The sequence below is a fragment of the Tachysurus vachellii genome, chromosome 19, assembly GCF_030014155.1.
Source record: "Tachysurus vachellii isolate PV-2020 chromosome 19, HZAU_Pvac_v1, whole genome shotgun sequence".
Classification (NCBI taxonomy): Eukaryota; Metazoa; Chordata; class Actinopteri; order Siluriformes; family Bagridae; genus Tachysurus; species Tachysurus vachellii.
The window spans coordinates 2,454,107-2,477,500 of record NC_083478.1 but is presented as its reverse complement, the minus strand read 5'-3'; the positions used below and the strand labels follow the sequence as shown (position 1 = coordinate 2,477,500).

The window sequence follows — 23,394 nt, the reverse complement described above, 5'->3', positions numbered from 1 at the left end:
GGCGGGGCTAAATTTGTAATGGAATGTTCAGCAAGTCTACATTATAATAAATGTGTAATGATTATATTAGGATTTAAATGAAAATCGGTTCTTGTTGATTTTTGTGAAAACTTACTGAAGAGTTCTCAGATGTCTGAAAGAAGTAAAGCTGAAAATTTCATTTTAAAATGTAAAAATTTTATACAAAGTGCCATACAAATAATACTGAAATGAATAGAAATTTTAATTTACCATCATGGGAAAGTCTGCAATTTGCAATTTGGTTTAATTTGTTTTCTTATCAACTTTCTCATCAATTTATGCAAAATAAATAAATAAATAAATAAATAAATAAATAAATAAATAAAATTCATATTTTTTTCTCAATTAACTGCATGTTGTTTTTAAAAAAAAAAAAGACTTAAGGTTTTCTCAGTATACATCTCATTTTCTGCTGAAGTGTGTGTGTGTGTGTGTGTGTGTGTGTGTGTGTGTGACCATTTGCCTTTGGCTGTGTGCACTAATTATGGCTGATGGCTCACTGTGACATGGCGTGACAGCTCAGAGTCCAATAAAAGACACCCAACACACTTTAGTGTAGACTTTCTCTGTTCGAATTGTCCGATAAAACTTAACAAAGCTGACAAAGTGCTTTCAGCTACACAACAAAAATAATGGAAGAAAATAGCAGAAAAGGATCACTCTAAAGTTGATGTCATAAAGTACATAGAGTCAAGTTCAAAAGTCCGAGTCCGGTCTAAAAACTGCGTATTTCATCATTTATCAAAAACTAATATGATTCTGTCAAAGAAAACGTCTGAGACATACAGTATGAGTCCGTTATACTTTATGGAGGAGGAGATCTCCCAAAACAATAGGAATAATGGCGTGATGCAATGAAATAATGAAATGAAATGATAAAGTGGTAAGAAGGTCAATACACGTGTGTTGTCATCGCTCCTGATGCTGTGTGTCACGTGGCAAGGAAACATAAAACGTTTTCTAAACCCTTAATGATAATTATGTTTTTTAGTGCGTGTCAGTAACGGCATACAACGTCTTTACAAATAACGTACAGTATGTGTCACATGGGCATTATAATGTGGTCACATGGGGAATTGGGTGTATCACATGAACATGATGATAGGCTGCAATATTTTTGCTTTAATTTTTGCTATAATTTAAAAGTCGATATGGATCCATCCATCCATCCATCCATCTATCCATATATCCATCCATCCAGCCATACATCTATCCATCCATCCATCCATTCATCCATCCATCCATCCATCCATCCATCCAGCCATACATCTATCCTTTCATCCACCCATCCATCCATCCATCCATCCATCCATCCATTTATTTATTCATCCATCCATCCATCCATGCAGCCATACATCTATCCATCCATCCATCCATCCATCCATCCAACCATCCATCCATCCATCCAGTCATACATCTATCCATTCATCCATCCATCCATCCATCCATCCATTTATTTATCCAGTCATCCATCCATCCATCCATCCACCCACCCACCCATCCATCCATCCATTCATTTATTTATCCAGTCATCCATCCACCCATCCATCCATCCATCCATCCATCCATTTATTTATCCAGTCATACATCCATCCACCCACCCATCCATCCATCCACCCACCCTTCTACCCACCCTTCCATCCACCAACCTGCACATCCATCCATCAATCCATCCAGAGAACCCAAAATAAACCCCCGAGGAACTAAAGAACAGGGAGAACCTGCAATCTCTCTCAATCAATTTCACTCTGAAGATGTGAGGCAAATGTGCTAGATTGTTTTTTCATTTACTCCCTAACCCTAAAATATATAATGAGTAATTAAGGTCAGGACAGTAAGGTGGACAGTTAAGGCTCTTAATATCATCATGTGACATGCAGCAACCAATCAGAAGTGAGACTCAGCACAGCACTTATTTACTTACTGCTGTGTGGGGAACAGAACTTACACCCTTAATCCAAGAGTTTGTGTGTGGTCGAGTGTTGGGGTGATGCTGGAGTGAACTTGTGCATAAAGGGGTGTGGCCAAGTGCTGGAGAGGGCGGGGCCAGGTGTCAAAGTGAGTCGTTAAGGATATACATCCATGTGCCTTGTTACAGTGAGCGGCAGCACGGATAAGAGTGGGAGAGATGAGAGCCACGGAGAGAGAGAGAGAGAGAAAGAGAGAGAGAGAGAGAGAGAGAGAGAGAGAGTGTGTGTGTGTGTGTGTGTGTGTGTGTGTGTGTGTGCATGCCTGTGTGTGTGTGTATGTCCATTTTTATACACAGTGTCAGAAACCACATCAGCAACAATGCAACAATCTCTCTCTCTTTCTCTCTCTCACACAGACACACACACACACACACACGCACCGTGCTCTGTGTGAGTTCAGGTGGATTGTCGTTGATGTCAGTGATGGCGATTAGCGCTGTTGCTGTGCTCGACAAACCGAAGTTCAGGTTCCCCTCCATATCTGTCGCTTCAACGATCACTGTGTACTGAGGAACTCTCTGACACACACACACACACACACACAGAGGGAGAAAGAAAGCCAGTGAGTTAAACAGATGGATGAACAGCTCTGTGCTACAAATGCCTTTTTATTCGGACAGAGTGCAGTAAGAGGATTTTACAGCTAACACACACACACACACACACACACACACACACACACACACACACGCATGAATGCTGTGAATGCTGACACTGACACTTTAAATTTATCTCAGCATTTTCCAGGTGTGTGTGTGTTTGTGTGTGTGTCCATACAGTATGTGTCTATCTATTTATTGCTCTGCACTAACACAACTCTACATCACTCACTTTAATAAGAGAGAACGAGGGAGAGACACGAGTCTGTCTTTGTATCTGGATTGTATCATGATCTATTTTAACCACAGGCATTTACACTTGCTGCAGCTGCATTATGTATAATCATGTTAAGTTATCATTTTTTGTGTATTTTTGTGGTGTATAAAAACCGACGTTCTAGCAACTAGTTGGCAATGAGTTAGCCTTTAAAAATAGAAATGACTTGAATGTTCCAGTGTTTTACCAACAAATAGAGATTCTTATTAGTGTTGCTTGACTTTGGGTGTGGGGTGTGTGTGTGGGGGTGTTATCTTGCTGTCTAAACCACACCCCTTTTCACACCCACTAGAGTTCTGACTCAGTAATATGCAAATGTAGCCGAAAAAAAAAAAAAAACAACATTTATATCAGAGTTTGAAAATTTTTTAATATGTTTATGATCATATGATCACACACATTGTTACGTACACACTAGACAGACAGATAGAAGAACCGGTGTGTGTGTGTGTGTGTGTGTGTGTGTTTACCTCTCGGTCAAGTCCAGCTGCGACAGTAACGATGTCTCCAGTCTCTCTGTTAATAGTGAACATATTTGGGATCGGGATGTGCGGGGTCTGCTGGAGAATCCGGTAATGCACCATGCCATTAGAGGTGGTGATGTCATCAGCATCGTGTGCTGTTACTGTCATAACTGTCGTACCTTGACACACACACACACACACACATTGAGTTAACAACCACACAGTATATGACAAAAGTGCTAATGTACTTGTTGTTCACATGTCCACCATTAGGGGGCAGATTGAAATTGAGCAATGAGCATTTAACAAAAAAAAAACAAACAAAAAAAAAACAGAACATACACACACACAAAAACACAAACACATGCACACTGCAAAACTTCTTTGTGGTTGCTGGTATATTTAGGGTAAAAAAAAGGTTGCATGCATTGTGAAACCCAAAATAAGATCTGAAATCTCTTGACGAGTAAAGCAGCGTTGCACAAATTGTTGTGCGAGCAAAACCTGTTGGGTTTGCACTCTGCTATCTCTCAGATCCAATTATCTCTGGGAGGGTAAAAATAAATCGTGTCATTATCCAGCTGACGTGTTGGAAAAAAGGACGGGGAAAAAACAATATGCGACAGGATAGATGTGGAGAATGAGAGATGATTCTGTCTATCCGTCCGATTCGTCTCTTTTTCTTTTTCTGTAGCAATGCGTTATTTCATCATCTCTGATGCAAGAAATGGTGCTACGGTGGGCATCATTATCCCTAGAGAAACTCTCTCTCTCTTTCTCTCTTTCTTACACACACAAATGCAGTGACACAGTCATTCACGAGAGGTTCAGGTTGCATCTTGGCAAACACACCCTTCTATTCTGCCACATACACAAAAAGTGAATGACGAAGTAGTTGGGAAAAGTAAAAGAAGTTGGACTGGGCAGCGTCCGTCTCTCCTCCGTACGCATTTACACAGCAGCTTGAGGACAGTGTGTAAGGATCTTTAATTTTGATCTGTGGACTTTTAAGGAAGTGTGGGTTCAGCAATATAGCACAAGAGTTAATAAATTTAATAACAACAGAACTATTGTTTATCAACTTAGACTTTAGGTTCATGGTTCCATTTAGATGATCTAGATCATGGGTCACTAACAGGCGGACCGCGGTCCGGGTCCGGACCCAGAAGCTGTCCAATACGGACCCGGACCTACAGCCAAAACAAAAGGATATGATTTAAAACTTGACGAAGCGCTTCTATTTTACCGGTGCAGCTTTTGCAATATTTACGGTAGTGGTAGTGGAAACGCACAGACCAATTGCATGCGAGTTAAAACATCCCACGTGACACCACTCAGCCAATCAAGTCTGTGCATTCCTGGAGTAAACGCTGCGACTCAACAGCGCAAGACAGATGAGAGAGAATTAGAGTAAAGTTACACAGGAAAGAAAGATAGCGATACATGTAGAAAACAAAGGGAGAGAAACAGACGAGTGAGACGGAGAAAGGGAGAGAAACAGACGAGTGAGACGGAGAAAGAGAGAGAAACAGACGAGTGAGACGGAGAAAGGGAGAGAAACAGACGCGTGAGACGGAGAAAGGGAGAGAAACAGACGAGTGAGAGGGAGAAAGGGAGAGAAGCAGACGAGTGAGAGGGAGAAAGGGAGAGAAACAGACGAGTGAGACGGAGTGAGACAGAGAAAGGGAGAGAAACAGACGAGTGAGACGGAGAAAGGGAGAGAAACAGACGAGTGAGACGGAGAAAGGGAGAGAAACAGACGAGTGAGACAGAGAAAGGGAGAGAAACGGACGAGTGAGACGGAGAAAGGGAGAGAAACGGACGAGTGAGACAGAGAAAGGGAGAGAAACGGACGAGTGAGACGGAGAAAGGGAGAGAAACGGACGAGTGAGACAGAGAAAGGGAGAGAAATGGACGAGTGAGACGGAGAAAGGGAGAGAAACAGACGCATGAGACGGAGAAAGGGAGAGAAGCAGACGAGTGAGAGGGAGAAAGGGAGAGAAACAGACGAGTTAGACGGAGAAAGGGAGAGAAGCAGACGAGTGAGAGGGAGAAAGGGAGAGAAACAGACGAGTTAGACGGAGAAAGGGAGAGAAACGGACGAGTGAGACGGAGAAAGGGAAAGAAACTGACGAGTTAGACGGAGAAAGGGAGAGAAACGGACGAGTGAGACGGAGAAAGGGAGAGAAACAGACGAGTGAGACGGAGAAAGGGAGAGAAACAGACGAGTGAGATGGAGAAAGGGAGAGAAACAGACGAGTGAGACGGAGAAAGGGAGAGAAACAGACGCGTGAGACGGAGAGAGGGAGAGAAGCAGACGAGTGAGAGGGAGAAAGGGAGAGAAACAGACACGTGAGATGGAGAAAGGGAGAGAAACAGACGAGTGAGACGGAGAAAGGGAGAGAAACAGACGCGTGAGATGGAGAAAGGGAGAGAAACAGACGAGTGAGACGGAGAAAGGGAGAGAAACAGCCGTGTGAGACGGAGAAAGGGAGAGAAGCAGACGAGTTAGAGGGAGAAAGGGAGAGAAACAGACGAGTTACACGGAGAAAGGGAGAGAAACGGACGAGTGAGACGGAGAAAGGGAGAGAAACAGATGAGTGAGACGGAGAAAGGGAGAGAAACGGACGAGAGAGACGGAGAAAGGGAGAGAAACAGACGCGTGAGATGGAGAGAGGGAGAGAGGGAGAGAAACAGACGCGTGAGACGGAGAAAGGGAGAGAAGCAGACGAGTGAGACGGAGAAAGGGAGAGAAACAGACAAGTGCAACGGAGAAAGGGAGAGAAACAGACGCATGAGACAGAGAAAGGGAGAGAAACATACACGTGAGACGCCTCACACCTCCAGGGTTGGGGGTTCGATTCCCGCCTCCGCCTTGTGTGTGTGGAGTTTGCATGTTCTCCCCGTGCCTCGGGGGTTTCCTCCGGGTACTCCGGTTTCCTCCCCCGGTACAAAGACATGCATGGTAGGCTGATTGGCATCTCTGGAAAATTGTCCGTAGTGTGTGATTGCGTGAGTGAATGAGAGTGTGTGTGTGTGTGTGCCCTGTGATGGGTTGGCACTCCGTCCAGGGTGTATCCTGCCTTGATGCCTGATGACGCCTGAGATAGGCACAGGCTCCACGTGACCCGAGGTAGTTCGGATAAGCAGTAGAAAATGAATGAATGAATGAATGACCATGACCAAGCTTCACAAAGAGCTCCATTGAGTGTTAAGAACTTTTGGAGTGGAAGAACACTCCTGACTCTGACCCTGACTCTGACTCATCCACACTGAACTCCTTTGGGATGAACACAAACTGGAGCAGGAGCCTCCTCGACATCCCAGCATCCTTAACTCCTGATCCCATCAATGCTCTTATGCTCATACAGCTGAATAAACACAAATCCCCAAATAGACAAAGCTATCAGGGTTCAAGATGCTGATTGAATACTACCACCATGATGTAGATCATATCCTAATACAAGGTACTGTATATGGTAACTCAGGTAACCGCTCTATACAGCAGTGTGGAGAAGAAATGCATCTCAATACGTTGAGCCTGGAACTGGAATCTGAGTGAAATTGTCCAGATTATGTTACGGCATAAAAATATAAACAGATGCTCCATCATCTTCAAGTCAATAATACAAAAAAGTGCTTGCTACCATGAAATCATAGACTTAAGCCATTTTAGACTGGTCCAAAGCAGTGACACTGGAGACTCCTTCCAAAAATGTTGAAATAACATCCTCCTTATAGAAATCTTCCCCATATCCAGAAGTACATCCATCCATCCATCCATTTTAATCCGTTTATTGTTCCTCATACTCACATTTCCTTTCCTGGGAATAAGTCATAAAAACAGGATTGATTTAAAACCAGAACAACATCCTATTCCTAGCTTACTAGGTTGGGAAGATCTGAGTCTGTCATGATTAGAAGGAACCATAAGGACTTCAAACAAACCTAGAGCCTTATTAAGTACAGCTGGCTACACACTCAACGATTTTCAAGTCTTCACCAATTTTAAAAACACCGGAGACCAGAGACATGAGGACAGTTTCAACCGATTTTTAACATTACAATCCTCAGGTGAAATAATGACACATTGGTGATTCCACGGAGACAAGATTTCACAGAAGCTCGCATGATCAAACATGATTTCAGAAGAAAAACAGATATGGAGGACGATCAACGATGTCAGTGAGCTATCCTGGCATATGTTCTGTTTCTGCAGCGAAAGACAAAAAAAGAATATAGCTGAAATCTTGGGTGAGAAGACAGTATAGGTATAAATGCGGTCGGTCGGTCGGTGACGCTTCCTGGGCTGCTTGCTCTCACTGGATATTGTGGATACTCTGTCAGAGAGAGGGTAGTACGGAAGGTGGGCAATTGAGGGTAGTACACTGTTGGGCAATTGAGCAAGGCCCTTAACCTTCTCTGCTCCAGGAGCACTGTATCATTGCTGCCCCTAAGCTCCAACCCCAGCCTTCTCATTTGAGATACAGTATGATACAGCGCCCCTGGAGCAGAGAGGGTCAAGTGCCTTGCTCAATTGCCCAACAGTGGCAGTGTAGTGCTGGGGCTTGAACCCCTACCTTCTGAACTACCCTCTCTCTGACAGAGTATCCACAATATCCAGTGAGAGCGAGCAGCCCAGGAAGTGTCACCGACCGGATGTTGTTTAGATGTTTCACTTGATGATTATTCAGACAAATAATCGGTTATGACAATCCTTGAACCTGCCCAGAATCACCACACAATCGCTGGAGGGGGCAAATCGGGCATTAACTCATCTAGTATGTAGCTTGTCTAAGGGAAGTTTAGATGCTGGACATGTTTTGATGTTTAAACCTCAGGACGACCATGTTGCCATTTCTAGACCCTTGAGCAAGACCATCAACCCTCATTCATTCATTCATTCATTCATTCATTTTCTACCGCTTATTCGAACTACCTCGGGTCACGGGGAGCCTGTGCCAATCTCAGGCATCATGGGGCATCAAGGCAGGATACACCCTGGACGGAGTGCCAACCCATCGCAGGGCACACACACACTCACTCTCATTCACTCACACAATCACACACTACGGACAATTTTCCAGAGATGCCAATCAACCTACCATGCATGTCTTTGGACCGGGGGAGGAAACCGGAGTACCCGGAGGAAACCCCCGAGGCACGGGGAGAACATGCAAACTCCACACACACAAGGAGGCGAACGTGCTAACCACTAAGCCATCGTGTCCCCCGTAACCCTCACTCAGATGGATGTAAATGAGATAAATGTAAGTCACTCTGGATAAGGGCTGCTATAATACCCTCTAGCTGCTACACCAGAATGTAGCAGGTTCTGATATTGTGATTTAGTTTTAAGTTTCAAATGTATTGTCCTGTGCATAAAGAATGCTTTTAGTACTGTATATACAAAGAATTGTTGGTTGTGCAAAAATGTGTGCAGTCATAAAGTGGCATAACTAAAGATCTTGTATATTGTGATGAACATACAGCACAAGGACATTAGTATGTATTGACTCATATATATGTATCTCTCTCTGTTTTTTTTTCTTCTTCAGGACCGTACAACAAAAAAAGGACCTACCTGGTTTGGATCCCTCCATCACGGAACCATTATAGATCTGATTCTTGAATTCGGGCCGGTTGTCATTCATGTCGATGACGAAGATATAGAGGTCCACCGGCTGCTCCACCTGATTCCCGTTCATATCGACCGCATGAGCACGAAGCTGTATTAAAACAAATGGAACGATCCGTTTACAGTCGATAGACAGGAAGTCAGCATGAGCATCATGACATGTCCAACCTTTCTTTGTGGTGTTTAGTGTCACAGTTCCAAAAGGTCTGCTACATACTACAGTATGTGTATTGTAAAGTGGTAAAGTGAGGAAATGGTCAGAATTGTTTTTTCACTGAGACAGACGTTCCTCACGTTTTAATTTACACCCCGCCGTCTTCATTTTCTGTCCGTCTTATCGCACAATGACTCCAATTTCTGGGAATCAGAACGTTCAATATAAACACACACCAAACATAATAATGTTGCTTTACTCTGCTGGGAGAGACGTCTTGCTGAAACACCACGTTTGACTAATAACAGTGTGTTTATGATGCACACACACATAAAAATACAGTACATATATGCACAAATTTATCAATTTGCATTTTAATTGAAGTGAGAGTGATTAGACAGCGTGACTCGGTGTGTCTAATTGCGATGTTAGTGCAGCAGCTTTAACTCAGCCAGGGGCAGGGTATCTCCCCACACACACACACACACACACACACACACACACCACACAGACACACACACACCACACAGACACACACACACTTTTGCATATGTCTAGTTGCAAAAAAGAGTCTTCCAATCCTTTGGTTAACATCACATCTCTCTCTCTCTCTCTCTCTCTCTCTCTCTCTCTCTCTCTCTCTCCCTCTCTCTCTCTCTCTCTCTCACACACACACACATACACACACATAATGCAGACCAATTCAGGACAGATACTGGCTAACCTGATGGATCAAACTATGTGCAGTATAAAGTAAAATGATTGATACATCCATTTTGTCATCTGTTGCTGTTTTGTCGCTCTACATCACCCTTGCTTTTAATCTTGTCCTCTCTCTCTCTCTCTCTCTCTCTCTCTCTCTCTCTCTCTCAGGTTAATTTGACATTAGGTTTTCTCCTTGTACATCGTTTGATCTATTAGGGCAGCCAATATCTGTCATGTTTGTATGTGTGTGTGTGTGTATGCCTGTGTATGTGTATGTGTGTGCCTGTGTCTGTGTGTGCCTGTGTGTGCCTGTGTGTGTGTGTGTGTGTGCGTGTGTGTGTGTGCGTGCATGTGTGTGCCTGTGGGTGTGTGTGTGTTTGTGTGTGCGTGTGTGTGCATGTGTGTGCCTGTGGATGTGTGTGTGTGTGCCTGTGCGTGTGTGTGTGTGCCTGTGTGTGTGTATGTGTGTGCCTGTGTCTGTGTGTGCCTGTGTGTGTGTGCGTGTGTGTGTGTGCATGTGTGTGCCTGTGGGTGTGTATGTGTGTGCCTGTGCGTGTGTGTGTGTGTGTGTGTGTACACCTCCAGGGCTCAAGCTGTGATGTGGTAATTCAATAAGAGGGCAAGTCAGAGATTAGGCACACGTTTAAAGGAGAGGAAATGTAATTCTGTTCTGGAATTAAAGTTATTATCTTCAAACAGATGGAGGGATAGAAGAGGAGAAATAATACTGTCTGCCCTCCACCATCTCACATCATTGCACTGACGGATAGAGATTAGGTGTGTGTATCTCGCCCCGTCTGAGGACGGGGAAATATCTGTTTTATCAGGAAGTAACTCTATAAGATTTACAGAGCTACAGAGACCATGCCTCCTTCAGTCAGACTGAGCATTACAGAGACCACGCCTCCTTCAGTGAGACTGAGAGGTACAGAGACCACGCCTCCTTCAGTGAGACTGAGAGGTACAGAGACCACGCCTCCTTCAGTGAGACTGAGAGGTACAGAGACCACGCCTCCTTCAGTGAGACTGAGAGGTACAGAGACCACGCCTTCTTCAGTGAGACTGAGAGGTACAGAGACCATGCCTCCTTCAGTCAGACTGAGCATTACAGAGACCACGCCTCCTTCAGTGAGACTGAGAGGTACAGAGACCACACCTCCTTCAGTCAGACTGAGCATTACAGAGACCACGCCTCCTTCAGTGAGACTGAGAGGTACAGAGACCACGCCTCCTTCAGTGAGACTGAGAGGTACAGAGACCACGCCTTCTTCAGTGAGACTGAGAGGTACAGAGACCACGCCTCCTTCAGTGAGACTGAGAGGTACAGAGACCACACCTATTTCAGTCAGACTGAGCATTAGAGAGACCACGCCTCCTTCAGTGAGACTGAGTTACAGAGACCACGCCTCCTTCAGTGAGACTGAGTTACAGAGACCACGCCTCCTTCACTGAGACTGAGAGGTACAGAGACCACGCCTCCTTCACTGAGACTGAGAGGTACAGAGACCACGCCTCCTTCACTGAGACTAAGTTACAGAGACCACGCCTCCTTCACTGAGACTGAGAGGTACAGAGACCACGCCTCCTTCACTGGAATTAATTATTCCCAAATGAGTTTGTAGCATAAATTTGATTCATACTTGCGATAGCTGACATTTACCAAAACTCATACTTCCATTATTATTTTTCAAATTTACTTTTCATTCTTATTTTGGTTCCGTTTTCCTGTGTCTGCTAATCTATCTGAGAGAACGGGAAGCTGTTTAGATCGTCCTCATTATATCGATGTTGTTCCATTCTGGACGCAGCATCGTATGTTAATTAGCGTGCGCCATGTTCACCTCCTCCTGCTCCATGTTTGCAGCGGTTTGCGAGCGTGACAATGCTAATTACGCACTTAGCTCAGAGCCAGGATCATTTTCTGAGGACGGATAACAAAACAGTGACATCTTCACCACAGAAATGCACACATCAAGCATCAAAGGCCCTCCACATGGAGCCAAGAACATGACAGAACAACTGTTTGTTACCTGAGCTTCGACACGCTCGCACATCCTCGCTAACTACACTACCTTCAGATGCTACGTTAGCGCTCAGTTAATGAACAGCGAGAGACGATTTAACGAGTGTCAAGATAACTAATGAGGAATAAATCCTGACTTTCAACCCACGACTTCTGTCAGGGAAAAATCTAAACAATGTGCACGACAGATGGGTAAACATGTAAGCGTCAATGTGAGAGGTGACGATTTCCATTCGGAGTTTAGCTTCACGCCAGGATTTCTCACTAAAAGATGTAATCAAGAGTTACAATATTAACATAAAACTAGCAGGTTTTATTGCTTGATGAGCTTCTGCTTAGTAGGAAGAGCTTACGTGGTATGAAGAGCGCTCCTCTCTGTCCAGAGGCTTGGTGACGTACATCTTGCCTTTCTCTGGATCGATGTTGAACACTTCGTTAGGAGGCTGATCCGCTCCAACGCCCGTGATGCTGTATCTGATGTTAATGGAGCGATCTTTATCTGAACGGATCTGTAAAAGACACAAAAAGACATCTGTCACGTGGACTTCTTATTAAAATATTTAGACCCGTCCCAGTATCTGGATTTAAAGGCGGGGTCTCCGATTTTTGAGAAATGCTTCAGAAAACTGAGTCGGGCCGAATAATAAAAAAAAAAATCAAAAACAAAATTCTAAACAAACGTGTGGCCAATGAGCAGAAAGGGGCGGGGCTTGTCAATATGCAGCGGAGAGAGTGTTGAGTGCGCATGTGTGACATTAGCAGAAAGCGGTTTTAACATTGACATGGAGGATAAAAACAAAGAAAGAAAGCAAAGAAAGACTTACGATAAGGTAAGAAGTAGGACGTGTTAATATAGGATCAGCTTTCCAGCGCTGGAGAGAACTGAAGGAGCAGGAAGTTGGTCACATATTCACAGATTGGAGTTTCCTGAGTCAATAACTCCTGAGCTAAACGCTGTTACTACACAAATAACACCTCTTTTCTATCGTAGTAATGTAGAGACGCAGCTACAACCGCGTTTTGTGTAGTAACAGTGTTTAGGTCAGGAGTTATTGACTCGGGAAACTCCAATCTGTGAATATGTGACCAACTTTACTTAAGACGCCGAGGCGCTTTTTTCCTTCTCGATAGGTGAGTAACGTTGGTTTTGCTTTGTTACACAGAACTAATATATGTCTTTGTCCTTTACATGATTATGCTTGTGTGTCATTTTTGCTTGTTTGTTTATCTGCAATCGTATTGTTCTTCCCTTCAGCTATGATAAAGGCACATTTCTTTCCAGTAGTTGCCTGGGTTACGTATATATGTGTGGGCGGAGCTATCAATATAGGGGTGGGACCCATTTGGGTTAGGGGTGTGTTTCTTTTGGTGATTTCAAATATCAACATTGGCTTTCAAAAATCAGAGACCCTTCCTTTAATTCCAATTTGCCAGCCATTCAGTGGTCGGGCATTTTGTCAATTGTAAGAAAAATAAAACATGACAGAAGATTAAACATGATAGAACAATATAAATGCTATAAAAATGTGAAATTCTGTTTCATCTTCAGCGTAAAAGTAAGTTTTTGAAATAAAATCGATTTTTATTTGTATCCATTCGTGATAAAAAGCAGCTCTAAAGCATGATGCTACCACCACCATGATGCACTGTGGGTATTGGTGACTTTTTTTTATTTACTTATTATACCATTCAGAATAAGTTCCATCAGACCGTTACAAATTCTGCCACATGGTTTTGGGTTGGATTTACTCGAACTTGGATTTCGTCGCTGTCGGGCGGAAACCTCGTATGTCCAAATTTGGTCAATTTCATATTTTTTCACATATCGATGCTATTGGTCAGTCCCCACGTGGGTCTGTTATTTTTACAAGTTATTAACCAATCCAAAGTCTTGAAAATAGCTTGAGCGCAAATCTCATAACTCCATTGGACACTTCAACTGTCCACCTCTTCCTCACTCCGCAGGAGAGCTTCACGGCATATTTCTCCTCAAGAAGAGTCGCAACGAATCAACACGTCTTCTGAGGTAAATGTCTTCAAAACACTGGGCTCAAAGAAAAAAATCTTGACCCCCGCTAGTTCTGGTGCTCGTCTGAGGACAGGAATTTAGCGCAAGACAATCCACTGTAACGCGGACTAAACCCTGTGCACTGCAGATAAGGGACGGCGTTTTTTTAATTTCCTGAAAAATAACGGATGTGGAGATACGAGGATTCCGTCTGACAGTGACGATTTATTTATTTATTTGGCTTATTAAGTGCTTCATTTTTAAGACACATAACTTCGTACAAAGTTTGAATTTGATCCGAAAACATAAGGTAACTTAAAATACTAACACGAAACATGCAGCTTGTCAACATGAAACTCTGTAGAAAGCACCGATACTGGAGACTCCTTCCAAAAAACATCCCAATATTAGCAATTTGATTTAAAACAAAAACGTAACCCACTGTCCTGGAAAACGAAACAAGGCTTCACTGTGGTAATATTTCGGATATCTCCAGAGCATGATAATGCACAAGAGATGATAAGACACAGTCAGTTATTAAGAGACAACTACTAGGAGGGTATATGTGTGTGTGTGTGTGTGTGTGTGTAAGCTGTGTAACTCCTATAGGAGTCAGAATGTAAGAGTTTGGTATGGATTTGCGGGATTGTGTGATCATTTTATATGTCCGCGCTCCTCCCGAGGCCCGCAAGAGTCCATTAAGATCTGAGACAGAACACAATCAGCACAGCAATCACACACACCTCCTGCCATCCATCATTCTGCTTCTCTCTCCCGGCTACAGATGTCATTAGCACTGCACACACATACACACACACACACACACACAGTGTTATGTTCTCCAGAATTGGGACTACATCACATGAGAAATTCAATATCTCCATCTGGAGGAAATAAGCAGCGTCATTTTTCTTCTGTTTGGAGTTCCTGACAGTCAGAGTTCCCTATAGCGGATGCTCACATTGCAGAGCGTGTGTGTGTGTGTGTATGTGTGTGTGTGTGTGTTTGTGTGTTACTTAGACAAAACGCTCGTGCAGACGTTAAGAGCTCCGCATTACTGCTGTAATTAGACAAATGATGACGGCTGGATTTAAACGGAGTAACCGAGGAAACAGACGGTGAGTTTCAGCTCAGAATAAAGTGGCACTAACACGGTAGAGTGTGAATATGTTGGTAGAATATATTACAATATCATGGTTACGGTGTAGCTACACACACACCCACACACACAGACACACACTTTAAGACAAAGCGTTGCACACATAGCTGTTGTTTTTTTTTTTTACGTTACTGCACTTGCTCCCCATAAAATCTCACACTTCTTTATAGCTCTATTTAATAAGCAAATATATGTTTGGGATGCAGCCAAAAATTCTCACTTAATGTGCAGCAAACTATTTACTAGGTCAATATGTGATTTGGGATGCAGCCACTGGCTCTACTGTAATATTTAATAAAGGATAAGTATGAAATGTAGTATGAAGTGTTTACAGTATTATCACAAAATTGTACTTGTGTTTGCAATTTCCAATTCGGTATAAAATGTATATAAGGAAACAGTGGTGTTTAATTATGTACTAAAAATAAACACCCCACTGTATTTGTTTATGGTGCATGCTGGGATGGGGTTAAAGACCTGCTTCATTTCTTGAAGTTCTTGTTTGTTTATACAGATGCAGGGCTCTCAAGTTTTGAAGACAGGCAAGCGTGACATCTCCAACCCCCCTACAAAGTATTTGTTTAATTTCTATTTATTAATTTGTGTGTGTGTGTGTGACAGAGAGAGAGAGAGAGAGAGAGAGAGAGAGAGAGACAGAGCGAGAGAGAGAGAAAGAGAGAGAGAGAGAGAGAGAGAGAGCGCGAGATTATGACTGGTGGTGTTTATTGTAAGTGTTTGTTGCCTTTTTGGACTCCTTTATCATTTGTAATGTTGCTCCCATATAAAACAGTTCGGCTCAAGCCCAGACATTTTTAGGGTCATGATTAAGGACAATGTCCTGTCCAGAGACAAGCTGTTTCGTGTTGACGTTTTGTTCAAACCGACCATCGGAAATACCCTCTCTAATGAATATGTTTTTTTTTCATTAGTTGTTGCGTTAAATCTTACCCATATAGTGCTATTTTCTGATTGGCTATTGTGTAGCCTCTTTTTTTGATTGGCTGATAAGTGTCAGGCTCGACTAAGAACTGAGACACGCTTGATTCCTGCCCGGTTCCATAGAGACAGCGGTGCGGACTGATACATTTTGGGCGCTGCGGCTTATTAAATATATGATAAATAGTCAAAATGTTTTTCTGCGTGTGAAATACGATGTGTTTCGGGAGAACGTGAGAAAAGACCCAAATGCGTGACTGTCACTCTCAATGCGTGACACTTGACAGCCGTGCAGATGATAGAAATCATGCAAGCTCCATGTGGTTCACTTTATATTCAAATCAAAAATGATCAGGGATAGAAAATGAGGACCCTTCGCTTTATTGTAAAATATTATATGATCAACATAAATCAACAAAATGCTTTTTATTTCCACACTGAAAATGTCAATAAAATGGAAAGAAGAGAATTTTTAACTAGCTAGCACTTTGCTAGTCATAGAGGGGGACTAAAAGTGAGAAACTGATGGTGAGACTAAGTGAGAGATGGTGAGAGAGAGAGAGAGAGAGAGAGAGAGAGAGAGAGAGAGAGAGAGAGAGAGAGAGAAACAGAGAGACAGCAAGAAAAAAGAGGGGGAGACAGAGAAAAAAGACAGAGAGAGAGAGAGAGAGAGAGAGAGAGAGACAGAAAGAGAGACAATACAGACAGAGAGAGAGAAAGGCAGAGGGAGAGACTAAGAGACAGAGATAAAGACATAAAAAGACCATGAGCGTGAGAGCCAGAGAGAGAAAAAGAGAGACTGAGAGTAAAAGTGACAGTGAGAGCAGAAGGAGAGACTAAGAGGCAGAGAGAGACAGATAATGAGAGAAAGAAAAAGAGACAGCAAGAGAGAGAAGCAGAGGGAGAGACTAAAAGAATGAGAGCAAGAGACGGAGAAAGAGAGACAGTGAGAGTGTGTGTGTGTGTGAGAGAAAGAGAGAGAGTCTGAGTGAGTATGTGAGAGAGAGTGTGAGAGAGAGTGTGAGAGAGAGTGTGTGTGTGTGTGTGTGTGTGTGATGTTAGTTTAGGGCTGCTGTGTAATTTGCTCTCATTTCAGGGCCTTTTTCCATTTCGAGCCCACACCGTCTCCACCTGTCTGACACTCTCACACTATTAGAGATCAGACTCTAATGGAGCTCTTCACTGTACTGTACCTCTGTATAGAGACACTGTCCCAGTCTCCACCTGCACCTAAACACATGAGCAGGACTTTTAGTGTCTACCCAGCGTGCAGGCTTCAGCTCTGACATTCTGTCATTTTATTCACTCTTTCACAATATGTATTGAATATTAAAGAGCCGGATGGAAAACCTCACATTCTAACGTTAAACAGCTCGGAAACAAAGAAGCTCTAAATCCACTCAGCCTACGGTGTTCACACTGGGCCAAAAAGCCAGGTCACTTGTGTTCTGAGAGAAAAAATCAGTACATTAAAGACTCCAACTGCTTTCAGGTCATGTAGCCTGAGATTTCTAAAACTGTGCTGATTAATAAAAAGAGGACTGAAAAGAAAGAAAGACAATAAATCAGAATAATATAAAATTATATTTATAATAATATTTCAGGGGGGCACGGTGGCTTAGTGGTTAGCATGTTCGCCTCACACCTCCAGGGTCGGGGTTCAATTCCCGCCTCCACCTTGTGTGTGTGGAGCTTGCATGTTCTCCCCGTGCCTCGGGGGTTTCCTCCGGGTACTCCGGTTTCCTCCCCCGGTCCAAAGACATGCATGGTAGGTTGATTGGCATCTCTGGAAAATTGTCCCTAGTGTGTGATTGTATGAGTGTGTGTGTGTGTGTGTGTGTGTGTGTGTGTGTGTGTGTGTGTGTGTGTGTGTGTGTGTGTGTGTGTGTGTGTGTGTGTGTGTGTGTGCCCTGCGATGGGTTGGCACTCCGTCCAGGGTGTATCCTGCCTTAGATCGCATTATTTATTTATTTTTTTTAAAGACAATTTAAATTCTGTTCAAAATCCAGGAATTTCTCCACAGGTATGTGCTCTTCACATGTAAATATCATTTGTTAGATCATTGCTATGATTATGTGTGTTCAAAAAAATAAAAATAAAAATACATTCACCGTTGCCTGCCCTGTCTGCCTGAATCTTCAGGCACTAATTTAATAAACAGCTCAGAGGCAGAATTCAGAACTATTATTATTAACAAATTTAATTCCTCTTCCTTCATCTCTCTCCTCTCTCTCTCCCTCTCTCTCTCTCTCTCTCTCTCTCTCTCTCTCTCTCTCTCTCTCTCTGAGTTTTAATGGGAGTGGAAAAGAAGCAGAAAATCTAAATTAATTTAATCTGTCTGTGTGCAAAGCCCAGCATAAATCCCCCCTTTTTTAATACCATATAGTTTATGACTCAGGACACGATACATGTTCTGCTCTTTCCTCAAAAATTTCCACCCACTTTTGTGTGTGTGGTCTGGGGATTTTCGCTGTATTAATGTATGTCAAGAGATTAAGAATAAATAAATAAATAAATAAATAAAAACGGATGATGCTCTAAAATAAATTCAGATTAAATACTATAATATAAATATATTCCTTTTTTTGTTTTTGTTTTTTTAAATCACGTCTCAAATGATAGTGGAAAAAAATTGTGAATATTTGAAGGTTTACTTGGGATTTTGCTAACAAGATAACTCGAGGAAATAAATGACAAGAAAGAAAGAAAGAAAGAAAGAAAGAAAGAAAGAAAGAAAGAAATAGGGTGTTCATCTAGCTCAGAATTTCACCTGGTTACTCAACACCAGCTCCATCACTAAGAAAGCCCAGCAGCCCATCTCCCTCCCCCCATCCTGACTACGTTTTACAGAGGGACCATTGAGAGCATTCTGAGCAGCTGCATCACTGTCTGGTTTGGGAACTGCACCGTCTCGGATCGCAAGACCCTGCAGCGGATAGTGAGGACAGCTGAAAAGATCATTGGAGTCTCTCTTCCCTCTATCATGGACACTTACACCACACGCTGCATCTGCAAAGCCAACAGCATTGTGGATGACCCCACACACCCTTCACACACACTCTTCACCTCTTGCCGTCTGGAAAAAGGTACCGAAGCATTCGGGCCCTCACGATCAGACTGTGTAACAGATTCTTCCCAAAAGCCACCAGACTCCTTAATAACTGAACTGAACTGTACCGAGCACAACACACACACACACATATGCACAATCAACTGTATGGACTGCAATGACCTACACCAAATATACACTCTTCCATTATACATCCATGTCTACAGCACCATGATATAAAACTGTTTGCATGCTGTTTGCACACTGTTTTTGCTTTTTGCACATGCTGTCTTTCACATTTCAGTCGACTGCTGTTTTGCACAATACATTAAAATAACTCATATAACTGCTGCTATAACACTAATGTGTTCATTCCAGTATTTCTGCAGACACAATTTTGATTGAACCTACAGTACAGTATTTACTCTGGTCGACGCTGCTTTTGTGTACTGCCTTTTGTGTGATGTCTTGTATTTTTGTCTTTTGTCCTGCACCAGGTTGCACAGATGCACTTTATGTGGCTTGGACTACTTACTAAGTCCTTAGCTCTGTTTCTCTTTTATGTAGCACCCTGGTCCTGGAGAAACGTTGTCTCATTTCACTGTGTACTGCAACAGCTATATATGGTTGAAATGACAAAAAAGCTTCTTGACTCTTGACTAAACAGGGTGGAAAAAAAAAGACTCACACTTCATTTAGCATGTGTAAGGTAGCATGTTACAGCGTGTGGTATGACACCAAAAAATCCAAAACGATTAAGGACGAAAAGAAAAGAATATCTGTCGCTTCCCAGAAATGAACAGCTTTTTGCTACATTGCAAAAACATGCTAAAATAACTGCTAAACAAATTATGCTAGTTGCGTAACATAACTGATGTGTTCAGCTGTTGTTACTTTTATATACTGTAAGTAACTAGCGACATAAATCTACGCTGAAGTGACTGTCTGTTTGTTTTGGTGTTTAGCACTGCGTAGCTAAATTTACGCTATCGTGACATCTTCTGTGAAACAAACAAACAAAAAACCCAACAAAACACTGAGAAAACACACCACAATATCTTTTAGTGTTTGGTGTCTTTGTTATACAAGATGCTAGTCACATAACTGATTTGTTAAGCTGTTGGTACATTTAAATACTTTAAGTAATTAGCCACATAAAGCTACATTGAAATGACTCTCTGTGTGTTTATATATATATATGCTAAATGTATACATGTTCTGTGGCCCAAACAAACAAACAAAAAAACAAACAAAAAGCAACAAAACACAGTGACAACATACCTAGTGTTTAGTTAGCATTCCTGTACAAGTTGCTAGCTACATACTGTAGATTGTGTTCAGCACTGTTTAACTCGCCTACATTAACAGCTAACCTAACTGACTTGTGTTTAGTATTCACACTCTTCATTATTCCTTCACCAAAATAAAAATAAAGCATGTTTAGCTTCCTTAAATAAGTAGTTAGCTACATTGCTTACTACCTTTTGGTTCTATGCAAGTAACTAGCTAGATATTATTAGCTACACCGAGAAATGCTAACTGTTTTTCTGTGTGTTTAGTATTTATTAGCTTTATCTGAGTATTAAACAGCTTTTAGGCTACATAGGTGAACAAAAAATAACAGCAAGAATACATGCTAGGTGTACTAGGTAGCTAATTAGATAAGAAATGAACTACAACAAGATGATGTCTGGGGGCATGGTGGCTTAGTGGTTAACACGTTTGCCTCACACCTCCAGGGTTGGGGGTTCTCCCCGTGCCTCGGGGGTTTACTCCGGGTACTCCGGTTTCCTCCCCCGGTCCAAAGACATGCATGGTAGGTTGATTGGCATCTCTGGAAAAATTGTCTGTAGTGTGTGAGTGTGAATGAGAGTGTGTGTGTGCCCTGCGATGGGTTGGCACTCCGTCCAGGGTGCATCCTGCCTTGATGCCCAATAATGCCTGAGATAGGCACAGGCTCCCCGTGACCCGAGATAAGCAGTAGAAAATAAATGAATGAATGAAGATGATATCTGGTGTTTAGCCTGCTTGCTATCTAGTGGCATTTGTTTGAAGTAAAATACGTAAAGCACAACAGGAAGCACTAGTCCACATCAACTTGCTTTATTGGGTGGGGCTTTATGGAGGACATAAGGGGTGAAGGGTAAAGGGTAACTCTACTAGCAACTAATTCAGGATAAATTAGCTAGATTAACTACATCGCTTGTTGCTTTGGTGGCTTGAAATATATCCGATGTTATATGAGTTAAAGGAAATTATTTAAATAAATAAAACCATGTTGCAGGGATAATGTATGGGTTATATTACATTTACATGTATAAAAATCTGTTGTTTTTTTTTTTTAGCTGTTTCAAACTTTAGCCTGAAATTAGCATAAGGAAGAAAATCTGTTAAACTTCCATGCTATTTCACTATAATGCGGTTTTGGTGTGTGATTGGCACCTTTAGCTGATTATACACACACACACACACACACAGAGAGAGAGAGAGAGAGAGAGAGAGAGAGAGAGAGAGAAATAAACAGGCGAGACGAGTGTGTGCTCTCCTCAGGGTAATGAATGATAATTGATTCAGTTTGAAGAACATTAGAAGGAAAAGGCTCTCACCTCATCTCTTGCTCCTTATTAGAGAAAAGATGAAGAGCAAGAGGATGCACATGTGTGTGTGTGGGGTGTGTGTGTGGGTGTGTGTAAATGACTTATTTGTCACTGGATTGAAGCTAAATGTCTTTCGTTGCTGATGTTGTGTAAAGGCCATGGATTGATTGTATCATTCAGCACTGGTAGATTTTAGACACACACATACTGTACACACACACACACAGTGCTCAGTCACTGCCGAACAGAATGTCAGCGTTAAACAAGGTACAACATTGTGTTTAGTTTAGGGCAAAATGGTCCAATGAATATGCTTTCAGAAACTTCTAAAGGAACTGAAAAGCTAAGCTGTTGCTAACCTGACACTATCCTGATGCTATCCTGGCGCTAACCTGATGCTAACCTGTTGCTAACCTGACACTATCCTGATGCTATCCTGGTGCTAACCTGATGCTAACCTGATGGTAGCCCGACACTATCTTGACTAACCTGATGCGATTCTGAAGCTAACTTGATGCCAACCCGTCGCTATAATGCTTCTTACCAGATCTTAACCTGACTCTAACATGTATCTCACACATTCAGCAAGAAACGCATCAGACTGCAGATTAGCTCAATGCTGTTAGCTGGTGGAGTTTGTTAGCAATTGATGCTAGGTGTGTGGTGATGCTGAATAGCTCTGCGCTAAACCTCCACTTTCACTTTTACTAACAACAACAACAGTTTCATGCTACATTTAGCCTGGTTGCCTAGCAACAGAATGATCATCACTCTTGATTTTATTTTATTGTTATTTTTACTGTTTTCTATTGTATTTATAATAAATCAAATGTATTCATAATTTTATTTTTTTTTTGCTCTTAACTAGAGTTCTTTCTTTCTTTCCTTCTTTTCACTATATAGATATTAAAAAGTCATCTTTCTCTCTCTCTCTCTCTCTCTCTCTCTCTCTCTCTATCTATCTATTCATTTCTTTCCATTTCTTGATTTTCTTTCCAATGCAACACAGTGTTTAAATTCTCGACTTTTCCTTATTGTCCTCCTCAGTTCTTTCAGCCTCTGTAGAAAGTTTTTTTTATCTGTGCTCATTAACAGTTTGCCAACCTGTAATCTCCATCTAGAACTGTATGAAAATTCCACTCCAGATGGTGAGGACCATGAGTCCGTGGATCTAACCCATGTGTCAGCCGTCTGCACACGGCAGCGAGGTCGCTTCACACTTATTATTATCTGAGTTCTGAAAGCGACAGATGCTCTGCTGCGTCTTCATCATCCAGAGTCGCAACATCCTGCATGATTTCCGCTGCAGAACTTCACTGTTAACACCGGAGACGACGATGAAGACAGTCGCTACGTGGAAGTGACATCACCCTTCCTGTTTCTCCAGATGGTGTGAGGCACCGTTACAGCACTGCTTTTATTTCTCCATCACGAAACGCATCATCCTTCAGTTCCATTCTTACTGGCTAACATTAGCGAGGATACGAGGCACGTAAGACATGTTAAGTGCTAGTCATTAAATAACCATCAGATTACAGATTAGCTCAATGCTATAAAATGGTTGTTTTTTGTTAGCAGTAGATGCTAGGTGTGTGAAGTGATGCTGAATATCTTTGAGCTAAACCTCCACTTTTACTTCTACTAACAACAACAACGGTTTCATGCTACATTTAGCCTGGTTAGCTAGCAACAGTGTGCTCTTTCTCTCTTTTTGCTTCAATGTTTATTTTGTTTTATTTTATTACTTTAATTATCTAAAGTGCTTTCATTCAGTCTTAATTTTTTATTCTTTTA

At 42.2% G+C, this 23,394-nt stretch overlaps 1 protein-coding gene across 1 annotated transcript in view; it reads right to left on the bottom strand.

Moving 5' to 3' along the window:
* LOC132862310 (cadherin-4-like) overlaps window positions 1–23,394 on the bottom strand; it is a 318,252-nt gene that overhangs the window by 24,145 nt on the left and 270,713 nt on the right. Inside the window, exons 6-9 of the mRNA XM_060894272.1 lie at window positions 12,205–12,360; window positions 8,916–9,060; window positions 3,338–3,510; window positions 2,372–2,509 (exon numbers count right to left, since the gene is read on the bottom strand). Of these exons, the coding sequence (XP_060750255.1) occupies window positions 2,372–2,509; window positions 3,338–3,510; window positions 8,916–9,060; window positions 12,205–12,360 (612 nt within the window). The remainder of the gene's footprint in view (window positions 1–2,371; window positions 2,510–3,337; window positions 3,511–8,915; window positions 9,061–12,204; window positions 12,361–23,394) is intronic.